Source organism: Takifugu flavidus, chromosome 20 (assembly GCF_003711565.1).
Source record: "Takifugu flavidus isolate HTHZ2018 chromosome 20, ASM371156v2, whole genome shotgun sequence".
In the NCBI taxonomy this organism is placed as follows: Eukaryota; Metazoa; Chordata; class Actinopteri; order Tetraodontiformes; family Tetraodontidae; genus Takifugu; species Takifugu flavidus.
Window position 1 is genome coordinate 3,224,829 of NC_079539.1, and position 19,652 is coordinate 3,244,480.

A 19,652-nucleotide genomic window follows, 5' to 3' on the forward strand; every position below is an offset into this window, starting at 1 on the left:
TTTGGTGACAAATCTTCACCTGAAATCTTTGGTTTCATTTTAAAAGGTAAATCTCTGCAAATGTTAAATGAGAATTTCAACATCTGAGTTGCTAAGAAAGAAAGAAAGAAAGAAAGAAAGAAAGAAAGAAAGAAAGAAAGAAAGAAAGAAAGAAAGAAAGAAAGTGTTTATTGGTTTTGACGTAAATGTTGACTCTGATGACTTCATAAAATGAGCCAAAATTCACACCTAATGCCATTCAAATGCTCCCCCATTAAGGAAATGTGCCCCCGCAAGAATGAAGGCATCGCCATGCGTGTTTGCTTAAGTGCAACTAACAAAACCGGCCTGTTGGTAAATATTGAAATTTCCTTCGATTGGTTGCAACTCTGTTAAAGCACCAGGTGACCGGGCTCTCCCTATTGATGAGCTCCGGCTAATCCATCTCATTTCCCTGTAAATAGCTTCGTGCATGAGAAAAGGCCCGCGGCCCCCTCCTTTCCTTCGCCGTGCACAGCCGCACTGTGATGCAGGAGCGTTTTGTCACAAGGCCATTATACGGGCTTGTGTAGCATAAGCTCTTGTTCGGCTACTCCCACTTTCAGTAGGTCTATTCACATTCATTCGGTTTGAACACATTCCTCCCCTGCCTGTCCTGCAGGTATTTCCTAACCTCATCACAGTTTTTGGGGAGAGTTAAACTTTGAAATCCAACACTGATCTCTCTCGCGGAGGCTACTCATTTCGAACCATCACTTTGGTTTCTTGTATTTTTTTTAAATCCAAGAAACATCTTGAAACGCGCAATCTGGCTTCTAGAAACACACCGTGTCCGCGGCCCTGGTGTTTCTGCACGCCGTGTGATTCAGGCTCGCTCGGGAGGCTACAGCTTTGGATGTGTAACCATAACAACTGTGCCGGGATTGGCTCTCCGGCAACGGGAATTAAGAGGGGCGTCGTCCAATCTGAACGCAGGACGCGCGTCGCGCAAGGCAAAACCTGCGATAACACAAGCACAGTGATGCTGAAAGTGGCAACGTAAGGTGAACCCGAAGGAAATGAGTGGACTTGAAGCAAAATACCAACAGGAGGTAAATTACCAGAAGCTGACAATGGTGTTTTGAGAGTGTGTTGCAGGGAGAACATGTCAGGTTTGTCTATTCCGAAGCCAGTCAGCTAGCGCGGCTGAATTCTCCCCTTCTCTCCTCTGGATTGTGGATTGTGACCATTGGCGGGATAAACGGGAGCAGGACTACAAGATTCCCCACAGGACTGTCACTCCGGCACCCTTGAACGGGAACTACTTTCAGTTTTCGCCTGACAGCGCATCAACCGGAGCCAAAACGTTGTTCCGCGGCTGTCCCAGTCCGAGAAGCGCAGTCCGGTTGGGAAGGTCGGCACTCGGCATCCTGCAGGTCGGAGACATGATGGTCCACTGTGCCGGGTGCGAACGGCCCATCTTGGACCGGTTCCTCCTCAACGTGTTGGACAGAGCCTGGCACGCCAAGTGCGTCCAGTGCTGCGAATGCAACTGCAACCTCACCGAGAAGTGCTTTTCCAGGGACGGGAAGCTCTATTGCAAAATGGACTTTTTCAGGTAACGCGGAGTGCGGATGGAAAATTCTGAAAACACGAGCTGCCCGATTGTCTCAGACCAAAATGTTTTAGAGCAAAATAGAGAGAGAAATAAGGGAAGTAAAAGCAGGATTCTACTCATTCCAATTTAAATAAATCTGCGCAAAATAATGCGCATAACATGGGACAAAATTGTCCCACCTGGAATTTGCTTTCAGCTAAATTCCATTTTTTAAAATTCTGAATTGGTTAAAAAAAATCCATTGGTCAGTCCAGCTCAAGGGAACCCGTGAAAACAAAGAAAGGAGATCAAAACCAGCATTTCTGCCCGTGTGTATTCAAGCATTTGGTTATTTTCTAAATCGGGAAACACCTTTTCCAAACAGCCATTAGGCTATTAACCGGTGCGCAATTCCCAAAAAGTGTTTCAGGTAATTGAGTGATAAGTGGAGCCCTTGTTTGTCCCGTGCCACTCTTAGCATCATTTTCATCTGTATGTGTCGGCTATTTTCCCCCAAATTGTCTAATGACATGTCAGACCCATTAGGCTTTTGTCGGGACGGGGGCTATTATTGGCCTCTCGCGGCCTTGGCCGTCATGTTACCGCAGGTCCCATCAAGCAGCGCATTTAAATGGTCAGCCATTAGCCGGGCGAAACAGTAATCACCCTAATATGTCCATTTGTTGTGTAAGTAGTGTTGTGGCCCTTCGTTGGCGGGGGGGCGGGGGGGGGGAGCTTTGTGCATGCATATAAAAAGGACAGATAGCGTTGCAAATGGAGAGACAAGGCGACGTTAGTGCAAAAACAAAGCTGCACAAAAGCGCTGGTACCCCCTGACAGGCCGACTGAAACCCCGGGTACAGTCCAGGCCGAAGGAGCCGCAAATGTGCTGAAGCATTAATATTTAATTATACCATTCATAATTTTAAAATAACATAAATAGAAATAAGAATAAGAATCTTCAAAAACGAGGAGGAGCGGAATTTATTTTTGGACTGCTTTGTGTATCAAATTGATAATTCTCCTCAGCCGGAATTTAAGCGGGTGAATATGGATTAAAAGATGATTTCCACGCTAAGATGCTGCTTCTCTGTTTAATCCCATAATATATCCCGCGCCACAATGTGTTGATTGTCACTAATACGTTTTTTGCGTGGGGTGTTTGCCAAGGCACCTTCTTCAAAAAGGCTTTTCTTATCTCTGGAAATCAAAACCCACAAAAATTATTATTATTATTATTATTATTATTATTATTATTATTATTATATTATTATTATTGTTGTTGTTGTTGTTATTATTATTATTATTGTTGTTGTTGTTATTATTATTATTATTATTATTATTATGGCGTTTGTGCGTAACCAGTTTAAATCGGTCAAATGCATTATGTTGCATTTTAATTTCAAAAAACATAATTAGGTTTGCTTGAACAAATTAATAATCCTGCTCCCCCATCTGTGGCCAGCAGTTTGTGCTCCCAGTCTGGTGGAAATCTAAATTTCTCCTTGGGTTATTTCGGTTGTATTTCCAGGCGTTTTGGCACTAAATGCGCGGGCTGCCTGCAGGGAATCTCTCCGAGCGACCTGGTCCGCAAAGCCCGCAGCAAAGTGTTCCACCTGAACTGCTTCACCTGTATGGTGTGCAACAAGCAGCTGTCAACGGGGGAGGAACTCTACGTGATAGACGAAAACAAATTTGTGTGCAAAGAAGATTTTCTGAGCTCTGGAGCCACCAAAGAAGCCAACTTGAACTCAGGTAAGAAGACAATTGTGCGATGGAGACGCGCGGAAGGGCTCCGTTGCTGCACTGCTTAGAAAACACACTCTGGTTTTTAAGTGAATTCCTGCGCCATGTTTCCATCTCAAAACATAAATGACAAAATAAATGAGCTTGAGTCATTTTTCCCACGTATATTTTTAAAAACCACACATTTTCCCTCCAAATTTAATGTAGAAAATTAAATGTAGGAAAGCATTTACAGCGTTGTGCAGGCAGACAGAATCATCAAACTTAGTACAAGGAGACCTTCCGCTCCTCCTCCTCCTCCTCCTCCTCCTCCTTCCCTTTGACATTTCAGATCATGACTCCCCTCGGTTGTTTCCATCCCCAGTGTCGTCGTGCACGGATCGGAGTTTATCGCCGGATCTGCAGGACCCAACACAGGACGACATAAAGGAGACGGACAATTCCACGTCGTCCGATAAGGAAACGAACAATATTGAGAACGAGGAGCAGAACTCGGGGACAAAAAGGCGGGGGCCGCGGACCACCATCAAGGCCAAGCAGCTGGAGACGTTAAAGGCCGCGTTTGTGGCCACGCCGAAACCGACCCGACACATCCGGGAGCAGCTGGCCCAGGAGACGGGACTGAATATGCGGGTGATCCAGGTAGGATGAGCGTCGTGTTGCGTGTCCGCAGCCGGAGGCGCTGGGGGAGGGCGGTGGTGGGGGCAGGGGGATCAGACAAATGAGAGAGAAACCGGGAAGGTCACGTCCTGATCGCCGAGATGTCAAAGCATCAGCTACACCGTTAGGGTGGACCGGTGCTCGTTCCAATGTGGTTCTGGTAAGAATGGAAAGACTTTAAGACCTGCACCGATTTTAACCATTTTTATTAAAGTATTAAAGTGTTTAATGCCGAAATACAGAGTCCTGATCTGCAGCATGAACGCAAAAAAATTAATGTAACAGTAATTAGAACACATTTATTTATTTATTTATTTATGTATTTATGTATTTATTTATTTATTTATTACATTGACTTTCTTGATTTTATTCCATGTAGTAGCTACTATTTTTATTTCTCAGATATTTAAGGCCATCTATTTGTAATAATTTGCAGGATGTGTTCTGTAAAAAAAAAATCACATCGCTGCATAATCAAAATTTTTGCAGCACGAGATTAATATCCTGCAAAACAAACAAACAAACATGTTTTTAGTTTTCTTTTTTGTGGGCAGTTTATTTAAGCAAGCTTGCTGCAGACATAAGAGGTTAGTTTTGTTTTTGCCAAGGACAAGGAAACACACACACACACACACACACACACACACACACACACACACACACACACACACACACACCAGAGTCTGGGTTCAGACTGTGTCAGGATGATTAGCACCATCTCTGCCAACTGTGATGTGGCTTTTTGTGCACGCGCTGTAATTATCGCTGATTTCACAGATTTACATACCACCCTCCCCTTCCCCACCTCTCTGCTCTTACTCACTTTCAGCCTGTTCTTGTTGTTTATTAGAGCGAGACCCGCCACTGGCCCATCCATATCATACCCTATAGATGCCAGGGGAGAGCCCAAAGAGCCTCATCACAGCTGAAAAAAGCCACTCAGATATCCGATCAGATAATCAATCACCCGGGCCAGCCTCCCCCTTTCACGTCTTTGTGTGTGTCGTATGGGGGCCAAAATGGAGGCTCCGTTTATTTTTTTCCCGTCATCATCATCCCCCTTGTACGCCTCACGTTAAATACCATTGCTCTCAACCTGGGGAGCCATGCTGCTCCTCCAGCATGTGTGTGTAATCCCTAAGCAACGCTCTCTCAAGGAGAGCGAGAGCATTTCCATAAAAATGTACCCTACAGTTAGATGATTGTTCTCAATAAGCAGGTGTCGCCTTTGCTGCTGAAGCACATAGAACACAGTCTAAGTGGTTTTAGGTGTGTGTGTGCATGCGTGCGTGTGCGTGTGAGTGTGTGTTTTGTTAATCTCCAGCACAGTGGGATTCTGCCTGTGGTGTAGCTTAGCCTTGGTGAACATACATCATTATGCAGCAGTGATGCAAAGGCAAAACAAGATGTGTTGTGTGTTTATAATGCAGACATTCTTCCATATGGCACCTCGTTCTGTCGTTTTCAAACCCCCCCTTTGTTCCTCCTCAAAGAGCGTTTATTTAACGCTTGAGATAATCCTTCTGATACGCCAAATTGCAGTTGTAACCGTTTATTTTGACATGTAGGCCTTAAATCCTGCACAGCAAGAACGCACTGTCCTCAGAGACTCTTAATTTACGATCAACCATCTTTATCCAACAGTTTGACTTTTCCAGATGTGTTAAATGGGCCACTTTGACTATCCAAGGAATTAAACCACGATTAAATCAGAGGCAATAATGATGCAGCCCGTTCGCAGCACAATCTGGTTCTGAATAAGTAGAACTGGGCTGTTAAGCAAATAGGCACTGCAAATTGTGAGGAAATTATCGCAAAAGCAAGTTTTTATTTAAGATTTCTTTGTAAATTGTGGTTTCAGCCTGTGAAAACGATGACGAGGAGTCGGAGGGAAGACTAATCTGTTATTCTGACAAAGCACGCGCATTCACTGCTATATTTTTGCATGCCAGAAGCTACAAAGCCATTTTTTATAGTGCTTTTAGCATGATACTGGAGGGGTCCGGTGTGACTGAGGAAGGACTGAATGTGCAGGATGAGGCTGCAGTTTGAGCGGGGGCCTGGGGTCAGCTGACACGTTTGACACCATCACTGTGCTCCGATGCAGGTCTGGTTCCAGAACAGAAGATCCAAAGAGCGACGAATGAAACAGCTGAGCGCCCTCGGGGCCCGGCGGCACGCCTTCTTCAGGGGTCCAAGGAGGATGAGGGCCCTCGGGGGGCGACTGGAGGATCCCGACATTCTGGGACCTGGTGCTTACGGTTACTACGGAGGTAAGATGGCTGCAGCCTGTGAGCGCAGATACAGCAGCTGCTCTGTGAACTACAGCCTGATCCACACCTTCAGTATTCCAGACCCTCCCATGGGAGTCACTGATTGAAGGATTCGAGGAATTGGGGGGGGGCACACTGTAAAGTTTCACAGCACGTCACCCTATCCAGCTGTGCAGAACAGATTTTATCAAACCCATTCATCTACTCTTTTTCAGTAGAAGGGAGCTTTGACAGGAACAAAACCAACTGTAGCGCAAGAAAAGCCCCAGGAATCAGAAATCCCGGTCCGTTTGGCTTGATTCCTGTCTTGAAAAGGATTCTCATGTTTCTGAGGTTAAAATCAAGACAAAAACCTTAATTTGTGGCTCTGCAGGAACATTCGCCAATTTTTCTCCTTCGAAATACACCTGCGATGTCAACAAATTGTAAAAGCAAGAAAGGATTCCTCTTTCTTTCATTCTTTTTTTTTTTTTTTACAAAGAAGCTGCCTTGATTGGTTTTATTATAGAAAACAGGATTTGGAATAATGAATCCCGGACTTTGAAAGGAACACCCTTTTTAACTCAGGTCGCAGGCAAATTAACTGACATGCTGGTTGTGATCAACAAATCTGTTTAAAACCAGAGACAATTAAATTCCCAGACGCTCCAAAAAAAAAAAAGTGCGGAAAGTGTGTCGGGAAAAAAACACGCAGATTTGTTTTGCTCTTTGACAAGTTCGTATTCATTTGTTGTTAATTTTCAGTACTAGGAGGGGGTGGGAAGGGATGGGACTTCTAAGCAAGTGGATCCCTGGTTGATGTTTATAGTTCCAGATCATTAACATAAATGTGCTTAACTCAATAGCAGGAATAGCAGAAGAGTCAGATTCACTTGTTAAGAGCCTGCACGCAGAGTGTGTGTGTGTGTGTGTGTGGGGGGGGGGGGGGGGGGGGGGGGGGGGGGCAAAACCTCCATCCCTCGCTCTTATCTGGTTTGCTTTCTTTGCTTCCTATATTTCACACGCCTCTATGTGGCGGCAGCAGGACGCTCGCCCCCCTTTATGTGCTTCCATATGCTGCTAAGAGCGGCGCTGCGAGCATTGTGATGTGCCTGCTAATGTCTGTGTGGTTCACACACACAAAGACACACACGCACTCGCATACACACAAACACAAGGCTACAACGAGACCTTGTTGCTTAATTTCAAGGTCAGGTAATCTAACAGGGGCATTTCTTTGGGATCAAATAATTAACTTGTTTGTAAAAACACATCAGCTCCTGTCGCGCCTCTCGACGAAAAGCCGTATGGAAGATTGAATAAAAGCAGCCGATATCATTTGGCAGAGACATTTCCTGATATGCAAACCTGTCGGGTTCCACATTAAAGTGGAGAGAGAGACAGAATCATAGCGAGGGATTGATGTGGAAGCATTCGTCCCCGTCGTAGGATTAAAGGAATATTTTGCCATCAACACACTTTTACTGGATTTCTCCTTTGCAGAGTGGAATTGATCGGAGCTGTTCTTTTAACGTTCAGCAGTGCCAGACTCTGGTGGCCAAATGTGCGTTGAACCAACCACTAAAAATATAGAACATTCAACACGTTTCCTTTTTTCCCCCATCTTTTTGTACTTGAACATTCCTGAATACGTTAGAGAAAGCCAGACAAAGTGTAATATTGATCAGATGTTTTGTGTGTATTCGTTCACGTCATGAAATTCCACTTTAAATGAACACATATATCAATTTGCTCCTCGAGTGGGGATTTTTGTTGGGACTCAACGCAAAGGATCATGGGTAGCGGTCAAGCTTTGTCTCGGGCATCGTCTTTTTGGTTGTTATCTGCAATCGGCACCGGACCAGCGTGAGAACCGTCACGTTTGAAAGGCTTGAATTCAAACTCAGCCTAGCAGAGAAGGAGCAGAAGAGCTGCGGTGGATATGAAGCGAGCCTCTGCTGTACTCGCAAGAGGGGGATTTTGTGCAAACAAATCAAAAGACAGACAAAACCAATCACACAATCTGGTGGAGAACGCGGCCCTGCCGTCGGTGCCAGCGAGAGATCTCTCTGCTCACGCCGGGGTGTGCGAATAACGCACGTTTAATGCAGGAGCAGTTGTAAATCCTGCTGTGTGCAGCAGATTTTGTGTGACAGGACGGAATTTGTGTTGTGTTCTGTCATTAAAACGCCGGCTTATGCTGCAGCGGCGTGAATAACACACAGGTGCACTGACGCTAATGCCTACTGTCTGTTATGTAACTGTTGGTTTATATCCCTCACAAGCATTATTGGTTCCCTGTGGAAGTTTTAACCCTGTGTGATGTGCTGCAGTAGACACCTATCAATCATTAAACAAGCTACACCCTCCGGGATACAGCCCAGATTTAGGGTACATTTCAAGGCTTTACGGTACACGTTGCAACCCAATGCTACATCGAGGACTTGAAGAAGACACACTATTTACTTAGGAAGTCCAAACACTTAATCATTGATTGATTGGCAAAGCAATTGTCACATTAATTGATAATCTTTAGCCGCGGCTCTAACTGGATCACACGCTGAGAATAATGGCGCGTGATGTGTGCAGCTCAGGAAGGGCCGGCGAGCCATGCCGCTGGAAGCCGCCGCAAACCCGGCAGGGCTGCGGGAAATCTCATTTCGGAGTTTCTCATCCGAGTCTTGAAGTTTCGGCGGGGGAATTCATTGCGGCGCACGCATGGCTGCGAGCTGAATGAGTGAGGGAGATGAATGCAGTGTGTAAAAGGCGAGAGAACCGAGGTGGAGAGGTGGAGAGTTGTTTATACACTCAAATGAGGCTGCTGGAGAGCGGTTGGTTGGAAATTGAACATGATCAATTTCACCACTTAGGTAGAGGTGGAGCCGCGTTTAAAATCTGCCGTGGAGGACTGCAATGGTTTTCATGCCCATTCAAAGTCTTTGGAAGTAAAGCTAACCTTGTGCCTTTTCCCCTGCAGAATACCAGGGGGATTATTACGGACCTGGGAGTAACTACGACTTCTTCCCCCACGGCCCTCCATCTTCACAGGCTCAGTCTCCAGCTGAGTCCCCCTACATGCTTGGCTCAGGACCTGGAGGCATGGAGGGATCAGGCCACCACCCTTCGGAGGACCAGAGGTTCACGGACATGATTTCCCACGCAGAGACCCCCAGCCCAGACCCGGGCTTACCGGGCTCCCTGCAGCCCGTCCCCGGAGAAGCTTACGGAGGTGGACCTAGTCCTCCTTTCTCCTTGGCTAGTAACTCCAGTTATAGCGCTCCGATGTCCCACCAAGGCCAGGAGATGGGAGAGAGCGCCGCCTGGTGAAGGACAAAGCCCAGGGGCCCCTCCCGCCCGCCCGCCCACCCGCCCTCAGCGTCGGCCTACTTCATTCAGGAGACAAATGGAGGAAGAGCCGGATCGAGAGGAGCTCCTGCAGCTCCCACAGAGGACGGTTTTCAAACCACAGACTCATTTTCACAAGTGATGGACCTGAGCTGGCATCAAGCAGAAGAAGTAATAACCGCAGCCCATTAGTCAGTCCAAAGCACATCCCATCCTGGATTACTGGACTTTACTGGTTTTTGGTTGAAATTTGAAACAGCATTTTAACCCCACCCAACAAAAATACTACCCGATAACACATTAGCCAGAACATCTTTAGTTCTCTTCCTTTCTGAAGACATGATTAAAACTGCTGTGTCAAAGCAAGTTTTGCTTTAGTTTTTGCCATTCTTTCGCTCTACATCTGCTCTCATCGGTCGCGACACAAAAGTAAAAATGCTTTAACGCACACTTTGATATTCATGTACCACATCTGTTCAGCAATACGGCTGCGACTTATCAGTCTGCCGGCTGTTCCCTCCGTCTTTGATCCATTTTTTAGTCACAACGGCGTCAAAGAAATTTGAAATGCGCTCCAGAAAATTCCCCAAATGTTCAGACATCCACTCTTTGTTCTTATAGTGTCCTCATAAATGATGCACGCCGATATTTCAGAAGGTAAAACCAGCAAACCCTTGACATTTTTGCTCGGAAAGACTTTGACATGCATTTTTATTCAACCGAGTAGCTGATTTATTGCCCATTAGCATTAATCACTATATGTTTCATCAGAAATGAGCCTTTTAGAATGCACCATGAACGCACCTCTGAAAGACAATATGTCGAATTCAAGGCTGCTGCTCCCTGCACACGCACACACACAAACACACGCTCGCACACACACACAAACACACGCTCGCACACACACAAACACGCATACACACGCACACAAAGTGGTCTGAGCCTAAAGTCCCATAACATGTGAACAGTGTTCTTAATTGTACTTCTATAGAAGGATGTGTATAGCATTATTCTCTACATGTACACAATTATACAGACACTTGTACTCACTCTTACACGCACACGCAAGCACACGCGCACACACGGCCTCAGTTCTGCTCCGCTTCACCTGACCTTCCTTTTGTTACTGTCCCTATTAAAAAACATGTTTTAATGGAAATCATTTTCAAAAGAACATTGAACCCATAATGGAGAATCTCCTTCAACAGCTGAGGTCTCCTTCCTCTAAAGGGAGAAAACAAAAGAGGGGGCAGGCAACATCTGTGACATTACCACAGTCTACCCCGAAGCACTCATTGCCATCTAGTGGCCTTAAAATACACTGAATTCAAAATTTTAAAGGGCAGAAAAAAGAAAGTAAAATAAAAATCCGCAGCAGCAGTAGCAGCACATTTGGGCTGCGTGTACATGAACATTCCTCTTCAGAAGATCTGATGCTTTGTTTGCTTTTTTAAAAAAAAATAACACAAACAGATCATTTAGATGTTTCATGGCCGAGTGTTATCAGGGCTCCCGTTTCAAAAATCAGCCCTTGGGAGAGGAATGAGAACCAGAAGCATTGGCGACTACATTGCGAAGAGGAGACAAACCAAAATGTTCACGTCTTAATATAAACTGTGTCCTCTTTCAAGTTCGTTTTAGTTCCACAAAACACACTCGTTTAGTTCCACAAAACACACTCGTTTAGTTCCACAAAACACACTCGTCCACCACGGGTTTGCATGAAATATTGTTTTGCAGATATTTTTCATCAAACACTGAGTTGAAAGAGAGTGTGTCCTATATTTGTGTGCGTGTATGTGTGTGTGTGTGTGTGTGTGTGTGTGTGTGTGTGTGCGTGCGTGCGTGCGTGCAGGGGAGAGAGAACAGAATGTATTATTTCTGTGTAAATAGCACTGGTAATAAAACCTTCTCTTAAAAGTTAAACCGTGGATTTAATCAGAATTGTTATTATTATTCTCATTGTCTTTCTTCTCTTTTACCTGATGACATTTGATGTTGTTGTTCAAAGGAAATTGAATTCTTTCAGTTCAGTTCTGTGGCAACAGCAAAACACACCAGCCGACCCCATAATGTTATCAAGATATGACTTAATTATTAATCCAGGCGAGCAGTGAAGGGACTGTTCTGAAGTGCCAAAGGTTTACATAGGCAACTAAATGTAACTCTCATTTATTCATTTATTTATTCACAGATTATAATACCCATAAAAATAGCTGAAATAGAATTATGATATCATTTTTAGATCTGATATTTTAGGACATGAACAAAAATGTAAACATTGAAGCATAAAACAGGTCGATCAAGCCTTGTTCCCTTTAAATGGAGACAAGAATAAGATGCTGAATGTGGAGGCACTAAACTTTAACTGAACCATTATAATTATTCTAAACATGTTGCTATGGTAGATTCATTAATATATGTCTGTAATAATATGTCTGTCAGAGTCAATTCTCCGAATAAACTCGCAACATTCACACAAGATTTTAAATAAAAGAGGGGGGAGGGGAGGAGAATATAGCACAATTTAGCACCCAAAAACTCATTTGTAAAAATTAATTCCACTTAATTAAAATGTGTCAAATTTCAGTGGAAGTAACCTCTCACTTTAACGTAGCTAACAGAGGTGGATTCAGGCCTTTTCTCAGCCTGCACGCTGCCACATGAGTTCCCTGCAGGAGTCGGGACCAGAACCTCTGAGTAGCTCCATCCCCCCCCCATCCTCCTCTTTATCCCCTCCCCTGATCCCACATCACCAACCTCTCTGTGAGGGGCCAGGTGTGGAGACAGTGGCACAGGTCGGTGGTAATTTTCCTCCTGACCGCTTTTAGTGTAAAGGCTAATGTGGGGAGGGGGGTGTATATGAAACCCCCCCACCCCCCTTCCCCAACACACACACATACACACACACACGCTGAGACGCTGGTCAGCTCCCACTGGTCCATTCTTCTTTGCTCCCTCTGTTTACACTCTTCTATTTCCCACAACTCCAGTGTTTATTACCTCACAACACACACACACACACACACACACACACACACACACACACACACACACACAAACTTGCAGTTGAACTTGAGAACTAGTACACCTCCTCTAACACCCGCAGTAACCTTCACCTTCCTTTCACCCTAAAGCATCTGGTTATCACTCCCTCTTACACACACACACACACACACACACACATTTGAAATGCTCATACACAGAGACGCACTGCTGCAGCCTTGGTGTCACACGTGCACGTTCGCATGCACACACCAGTCCCATTAGCATCAGTACTTTTGTAATGGATGTGTTTGTGAAGCTGCTGTGGGAGAGAGGAGAGAACTGGTGTAGTTGTTATAAATCACTCGCTTGTTCCCCCCTCCCCCCAGCACAACACACCCATACAAACACGCACATGCACACATACACACAATCTATTGGCATAACTACACGCATCTTCCATTCAATAACTCTGCAAACTCTTTCTCTCGCTAACACACACACACACACACACACACACACACACACACACACACCCTGCTGCTTTCTCCCCCTCCCACTCTTTTTACCGCCTGGGGTGGGGAAATCCTATTACCCTATGAAGAGGGGGAACACATCATTAATTACAATCACATACTCCTTTACACACACAAACACTTACTTGCCAGGCTTAATCCACCCACACACACACAGACAGACAGACACACACACACACACACACAGTCATGTAGAAAACTCTTTATTTTAAGCTGCATCATGCTGCTGCGCTGTTATATTTTGGCATATGTCTCTGTCAGCTGCACCTGTCAGTTGCAGCGAGGTGTTTAATCTGATGCGCACGCACATACATGCACGTGTGTACACACACACACACACACACACACACCGAGACCTTTGCCTCAGCGAGGGCCTGTCAGAATGCTTGAGTGAGCAAAGATGCGATGGTGGAGAGAGATTTCAGGGGACACGGACGGACAGATCGGGGCCTGTCAGAGTGTCACCCTCAGATTTATCCTGAGCCTCAACGGCCTGTTCAAGGTTTACTAGATAGATGGATGCCATGGAGTGATACATGCACGCTATAAAACGAAGAGGAGGAACAGGCCATGCATAACCAGCCTGTCGGTGGGACTGTTCCTGCACCCAGGTGGCATCTTTTGGACACAATCAACCTTTTGTGGAAGATGGGAAAAAAAAGAAGCACATTTGTTAAAGTGAATTTAAACAAAACAGACACAACAGATCTACATTTTTATACACAATACACACATTTAAGACCATTACTACCTTAAAAGATCATGTGACATCAGTGATTTATACTGCTATAAGTATTTCACTTAGATTAATGCATCAACATTACTCAAAATCAGATATTTATAAAGGTTTGATCACAATCTAAGAAGTTTAACAAACAGCAGATGAGTCCAGGACTACTCGATAAAAGGTTGAAAAGACCAAAGAGCTTTAGAACACATGCAGCGCCACACAGCCACAGCGCCACCAAGTGGATCCAGCGCAGCACTGCAACAAAGAGCAAACAAAGCTGCAGTTGGATGTATGAAGTGTCACAGCATAGGAAAGAGCCAACAGTAAATGATTGAATTATTTGAATAAATGCACCAGGAAAGTATAAGTTTGGCAAAATTATTGCATTTAAAACAGATTATAAAATGTTTCATAAGTCGCAACAACGTTAACTTCCCTAAAAGGATTTTCAAAATCTCCCCCTCCTTCCCTTCTTCTCTCTCTCCCTCTTTTGTTCATTTTGGACATTGCGTTCCTCCTCTTTGTGTGATCTTTGAACCAGCTCATGGCCAAATGAGTGCTGCTTTAAGCAACATGATATGTTAGAATACTTTCTTTATAACTGTTGTGTAACAATAGCCTAGCTTCAACTTGATATGAACTCCCACCACGTTGGCAGATATTGGAAGGATACAGCCGAAGGGAAGTGCACCTTTCCTGTTTTGCATTTCAGAGTCTCTCCTCTCAGTAGTTTAATTCGCGACGGTTAACCAGGATTCACTACATAATGTCACATAAAAGTGACGTTTCAAACCGGGAAGATTTCCGAGCGACATGAATTGCTGAAAAAAGACGCTTCTCGGAACGATTAGAGCGGATGTGGGTGCGACGCCCTCACCCCCCCCCCCCCCCCGGATTGAGAGGAACGCGGTGGACAAGACTGGAGCTGCACAGAACAGATACAAACAGCAATTGTTTAACTGTCCCTCAGTCTGCAGGAGTGCTGAGCTGATGCCTTCTCATATCTGGAACCAGAGTTTACTGCCTGTTTTTCCATGACAAAACACACAACATGGCACCTTGTGTCTGTTTGGAACTATTGATATTATTGCATAATACTGTAATACTGAATTCTACGCTTCTGCGTCCAACCCGAATTCAGGTTGTGTTAAGCCACAGGACCATTGACAAGTCACCTCTGCGGGTCCTGAGGCACCTGTGATGAAGCAGTAATCACAATATAAGGTTACTGTAACATAATCATTTGCAGGATGAACAGCAGCACACGCTCTGCTGCTAAATGAGGTGTCAGTGCCGCTGCGCTGAATGTGATCTGTAGGGGTTGTAAAAAAAAAACAGTCCCAAGTGTGAAACGTAATAGTGGCTCTAAGGTGGCAAAATGTTGAGGCTGACATCGGTGTGGAACCCAGACCACAGATAAGCACCCTAAACACAGCAGCACTGTAAATGTCACACAGATATTTGTTTTACTGAGGCGTAAAAGTCCAGATTCCACTCTGTGAGCGAGCTCCACTCAACCTTTCGATTTATCCCCCGACGCCATTTCCTCTAAAAAATAACTGGAGTCACATGACTTCCTGTCACGATGCTCAGCTCACTCTCACTCATTTTAGAAACTGCTTTTATAAGATTAGATCTGTTAGATAAGTACCCCCCCACACCCACATACATACACACACTACACAAACCTCATACACTCAGACAAACCTCAAGATTTCCTCTTGATGTTTGGCGTTGACTCTCTAAGGCCGTCTCTACCCTCAAAACAAGCCCAGACAGGTTCTTAAAGCCTGATGATACACACTTATTATTAAGTGAGCCTCTGGTTCCCTCAGTGCAAAGTCATGCAAGCAGCGTCTCTAAAACATGTTTTTTCACACAGCCTGAAATGCAATAATAACCAGTGTTAGTTTACGGTGCACTGGGTCAGCATTCTTTATCAGCAGAAAGAGCAGCGTTGTGCACTGGTGACCTCACAGCCTGTAGGCCTGAATTACTTTATCACCCTGCAAACAGTTATTTAACCATGTGAGGCCCAGGACACATTTGAATTCTATACATCACTGTGATATTTTTGTAGTGCTGATTTCTGGGAGCAAGCGACTAAAAAGACTAAAACAGAAGTAAAATTTCTGGTTATTTCATGGTTTATGGGCTTAAAACAGCCCACGCAACACACGTGCGCAGGTTTCTTTAAATCCACAGTTTATTGACCATCTATATCAATTTTTTTAACCAACCAAAAAATAGTTCTTCATACTCAGCAGCATCATAACGCTAACTCAGTGGATATGACTTAAAAACAACCGAAAGTGTAACTATCACCACTGAGGACTGCAGACAAACATATTACAGGGATGTTTGTGCTGCTGGTCAGCAATGCTCTTTAACTCAAACTCTCAAATAAAGCACACTGGGAATCCCCCATGACTGTGGATTCAAAAATAATTTAATATAAAGTTTTATTGACATTACATTCCAAGCACTCTTTAAATATGTATCCCTGATATTGTTCCTTATGTGCTGGCGAAGTGCATATAGAGTGGAAATAAAATGCACATTGCACAATAACCTGCACTCTAGCCAGGTTTTTGGTTCATTCATTATTACTGTGCAATAAGCCTACGTGCACACTCTTATTTTACCTGACTATGTTAATAACAATATTTCAGCAAAGGTTTCCTGGCTTAGGTAGGCTAACGCTAATGCTAAGACTTTCACAACACTTTTAATATCCATCCCAGGACAACATCCAAGATGTTTTTGCCTCCTGGACTTCGCATCAACAGCTGATGCAGTCGACAAGAATATTTTCTTCTCCCAACCTGATCCTTAAATATACGTAACGTGGAACTGGGATTTGGACAGGGAAGCACAGCACCCCAACCATGAACCCCGCAGATTAGCTAACTGGTGCAGAGATGCTAACTGCCTGATGTCACCCTAACCCTAACCCTAACCCTAACCCTAACCCTAACCCTAACCCTAAAAACTTCATTTTCAGGAACCGGCACGTGAATTTCGGGGCTAAAGATTTCCGCTGGAGTTTAAACCCTGACAGTCGGTCGTTACTGCCTGGAACGCCTTTCGTTTCTCCTCCAGCTTCTGCTCCAGGCACTGAACAAGAATGGGGTCCACTTTGGTATCGAACTTATTGGCGAACCAGTGGCCGTAATTGAGCAGCCAGCGCAGTTCGGCTGTGCCGTAAATGCACACGCTGCGGACGTGCGTGCCCGTGCATCGCGGGTACAGACTCTCCTCCAGGTATTCCCACTTCACCAGTCTGGTCTTACTCATCAGGTCGGTGATGTCGGGGGCCGATCTGGCCACCTCCCCGGGCACGCCTGGCATTCGTACCAGTGTGGCCCAGAAGTGCTCGTCCGGTGAGTAGGTGTCCTCCGACCAGGCGAGGAACTCCTTCACCACCTCAGAGCGGTGGATGTAGTCCACCAGCTCCCGCGACAGGACGAAGTAGGCGTTGCCGGTGAACATCTGGATTCCGTTAGGTGGGGGCTTCTTCTTCTGATCCGTCTTCACCGGCACTTTGTGGTATTCATTGTTGGAATCCTTCAGCTCGTAGTGAAAGGTAAATCTCCCCTTCTTATACTCGGAGGGGCGGCTGGTTTCTAACATATTAGACCCGTTTAAGTTCTTCAGCTCTGACACCAGCTCGATGTTGGACCTGAGGGGGAAATCCTGCCCGCAGAGATTGATGACGTACTTCCACTTGACCTCTGACCTCAGCAGGTCTGACAGGCAGTTGAGGTCGGCTTTCAGCCGGCTGAAGCTCGCGTAATAGACCGCCTCTCGTTGAGAGGCGATGAAGACGTTGGGCAGACACCGGGCCAGGCCCTCCATGGCTGAGATGAACTGGAAGGAGGACTTCAGGTCGTAGTGGATGCAGACGATATTGTTGGGGGAGTACACGGCCCTGAGGACCCTCTCCACCATCCAAGCAGATTTGTGCACAACCATTGAATAGGCCAGGGGGAAATCCTTCTCCACCTCGGAGACACACCTGCTGTCATAACCTCTGACCCTGACAAAGGCCTGACAGTCAGAGGTGAGTTTGATCAGACTTTCGTCCGACTCCTGCGGCAGATGTGTCCTCCTGACCACCAAGGACTTCCCCACCTCCATCGGGTCCATGTCGTATATCGCCGAACAGTCAAGGTTGTACGTGCTGTAGGCCTGAATGCCATTTAAAACCACGGGGATGAGGGAGGGCTCAGACAGGTAGCTGTTCCTCACGCAGATCAACAGGTAGACACACAGAGGGAGCAGCAAGAGGAGCGAAGTAAAAAACTTCCTCTTCAGACCCAGGAATCCCGTTTTCATCCTGCGGTGGGAAGAGAAAATACAATGAGGAAAACCGAGGTGTTATCATTGGCTTAACCCTTAAATATGTGGTCAGACCAGAGGTGCAGACCTGTGCGTCGTTTGTGGATCAGATTACAGCCTGCAGAGGAATTACCCAAAGCTTAGCGTTTAATTAGCAGTTATGGCTAAGAAGAGCATATACCTTTAAACTCGGCTGTAAAGACGCGGAAACCACGAGACAAAAGGGTTTCAACCATTAGGCCATGAAGTGCTCTTTAACTTGAGATCTATTTACAGAAATTCCCCCTTCCTGCAGAACTGGCTCCACAGGAACTACGCAGCGCTTTAGCTAAACAAACCATTTTAGCTCTTTGGGGTTACAGAAGTGCACGTCAGTTGGTCAGATGTCATATTAAGTGCCAGGAAGCGCAAACACACTCTTATCTTGGAAACAGTGATTAATTAAACAAAGAGAACAGTGCCATAGCTAGATGTTTACCTTCCTCTCTGCACAACTGGCTGATGGGACTGGCACCAGTGGATGCGACTGGGAAATAAAGTCGTTTTTTGCTGCTAGGGTGGTTCGCGTGAGACAGGCGGGTGTCTGCCTGAACGTGTAGCAGATAACAGTCCAGGATATCGATGTCAGGAGTCTGTTCGCTGGAGCTCAGAGATGTCGTTGAGTTTAAACGTCAGACCAACCGAACAGCTTACAGGTGTGGCCTGGAAGGCTTTCAGGCACGTCAAAACCATTTCTACATCTCTGTCAGCTGAGGAGGAAACCCACTGTTGAACATTCACGCTTCATGCACTGAAGCTGATTTCCATTCTGTCACGCTTCAGCAATGAAATATACATGACAGCATTGTAAACCAGAAAGAAAGGGTTTATAGCTGTTTCTCCATCCAGCTTTGGGAGTTCGGATGTTTTCAGTTTTCATGAATGTCCAGTGTTCTAACGGACCCCAGAGGTTCCATAAACTCTGCCCTCTTCTTGTTTAACTTTGTTATTTTATGATTCATTTAAAATGAATGGTTGAAAGCCAGCCAACATGTTCTCCCACTCACCTTGCTCCATAGATAGGGTCACGCACTCAAATGCAGCTTCAAGCCACCTGTTTCTGCTTTTTTGGCTGTGAAACTTCTCTGGTAGTGAAACAAAAGCTGGCAACGAGCATCCGAACTAAAATGCGTAAAACTGGTTTTGACGCACGGAGGCTAGGCTGCTGGTAGCACCGGGCTCACCATGAAGCTCCTCCCGAGACCAAAATGGTCCAAACATGATGGAAGTGTGGATCCATTCACGGCTACTTTCACCCTGGACGCGCGTTCCTGTGTTTTCGATTGGAACAGTTCTGCGCTCTGACAAATAACCCGGGAAGAAGGAGGAGCTTAGAGAAGCGGCTCTGACGCGCAAATATCAACCCCTAAACTTTATTATTACCATGAATTGTCAAAGATGCAGCCCTGAAAATGTTAGATTTGCCGCGGCTGTAAGGAAGGGGCAGATTTAACCAGACCGCA

The 19,652-nt window shown here is 45.4% G+C and overlaps 2 protein-coding genes and 1 long non-coding RNA gene across 6 annotated transcripts; 1 reads left to right on the forward strand and 2 right to left on the reverse strand.

Moving 5' to 3' along the window:
* The first annotated feature begins 615 nt into the window (after nt 1-615).
* Nucleotides 616-11,484, forward strand: lhx5 (LIM homeobox 5). Its single transcript, XM_057019352.1, has 5 exons — nt 616-1,576; nt 3,087-3,310; nt 3,666-3,943; nt 6,069-6,234; nt 9,191-11,484. Exons 1-5 carry the CDS (start codon nt 1,404-1,406, stop codon nt 9,538-9,540), a joined length of 1,191 nt encoding a protein of 396 aa, XP_056875332.1. The 5' UTR covers nt 616-1,403; the 3' UTR covers nt 9,541-11,484.
* A 1,782-nt stretch (nt 11,485-13,266) lies between these two features.
* LOC130516960 (uncharacterized) lies at nt 13,267-15,639 on the reverse strand. The gene is made up of 2 exons (XR_008947608.1): nt 15,517-15,639; nt 13,267-14,064 (listed from the first exon to the last, which is right to left on the reverse strand). It is a non-coding gene; the product is annotated as an uncharacterized LOC130516960 (long non-coding RNA).
* Nucleotides 15,640-16,236: 597 nt separating this feature from the next.
* On the reverse strand, nt 16,237-19,503 carry LOC130516958 (beta-1,3-galactosyl-O-glycosyl-glycoprotein beta-1,6-N-acetylglucosaminyltransferase 4-like). Of its 4 annotated transcripts, none has more exons than XM_057018414.1 (3): nt 19,197-19,502; nt 18,629-18,899; nt 16,237-18,148 (listed from the first exon to the last, which is right to left on the reverse strand). In XM_057018414.1, the coding sequence occupies exon 3, from the start codon at nt 18,145-18,147 to the stop codon at nt 16,837-16,839; it is 1,311 nt and encodes a 436-aa protein (XP_056874394.1). In that variant the 5' UTR covers nt 18,148; nt 18,629-18,899; nt 19,197-19,502; the 3' UTR covers nt 16,237-16,836. The 4 variants fall into 4 exon arrangements, with proteins under 4 accessions (XP_056874394.1, XP_056874397.1, XP_056874395.1 ...); XM_057018417.1 differs by having other exon boundaries at nt 19,374-19,457; XM_057018415.1 differs by lacking the exon at nt 18,629-18,899 and having other exon boundaries at nt 19,197-19,503.
* Nucleotides 19,504-19,652: the final 149 nt, after the last annotated feature.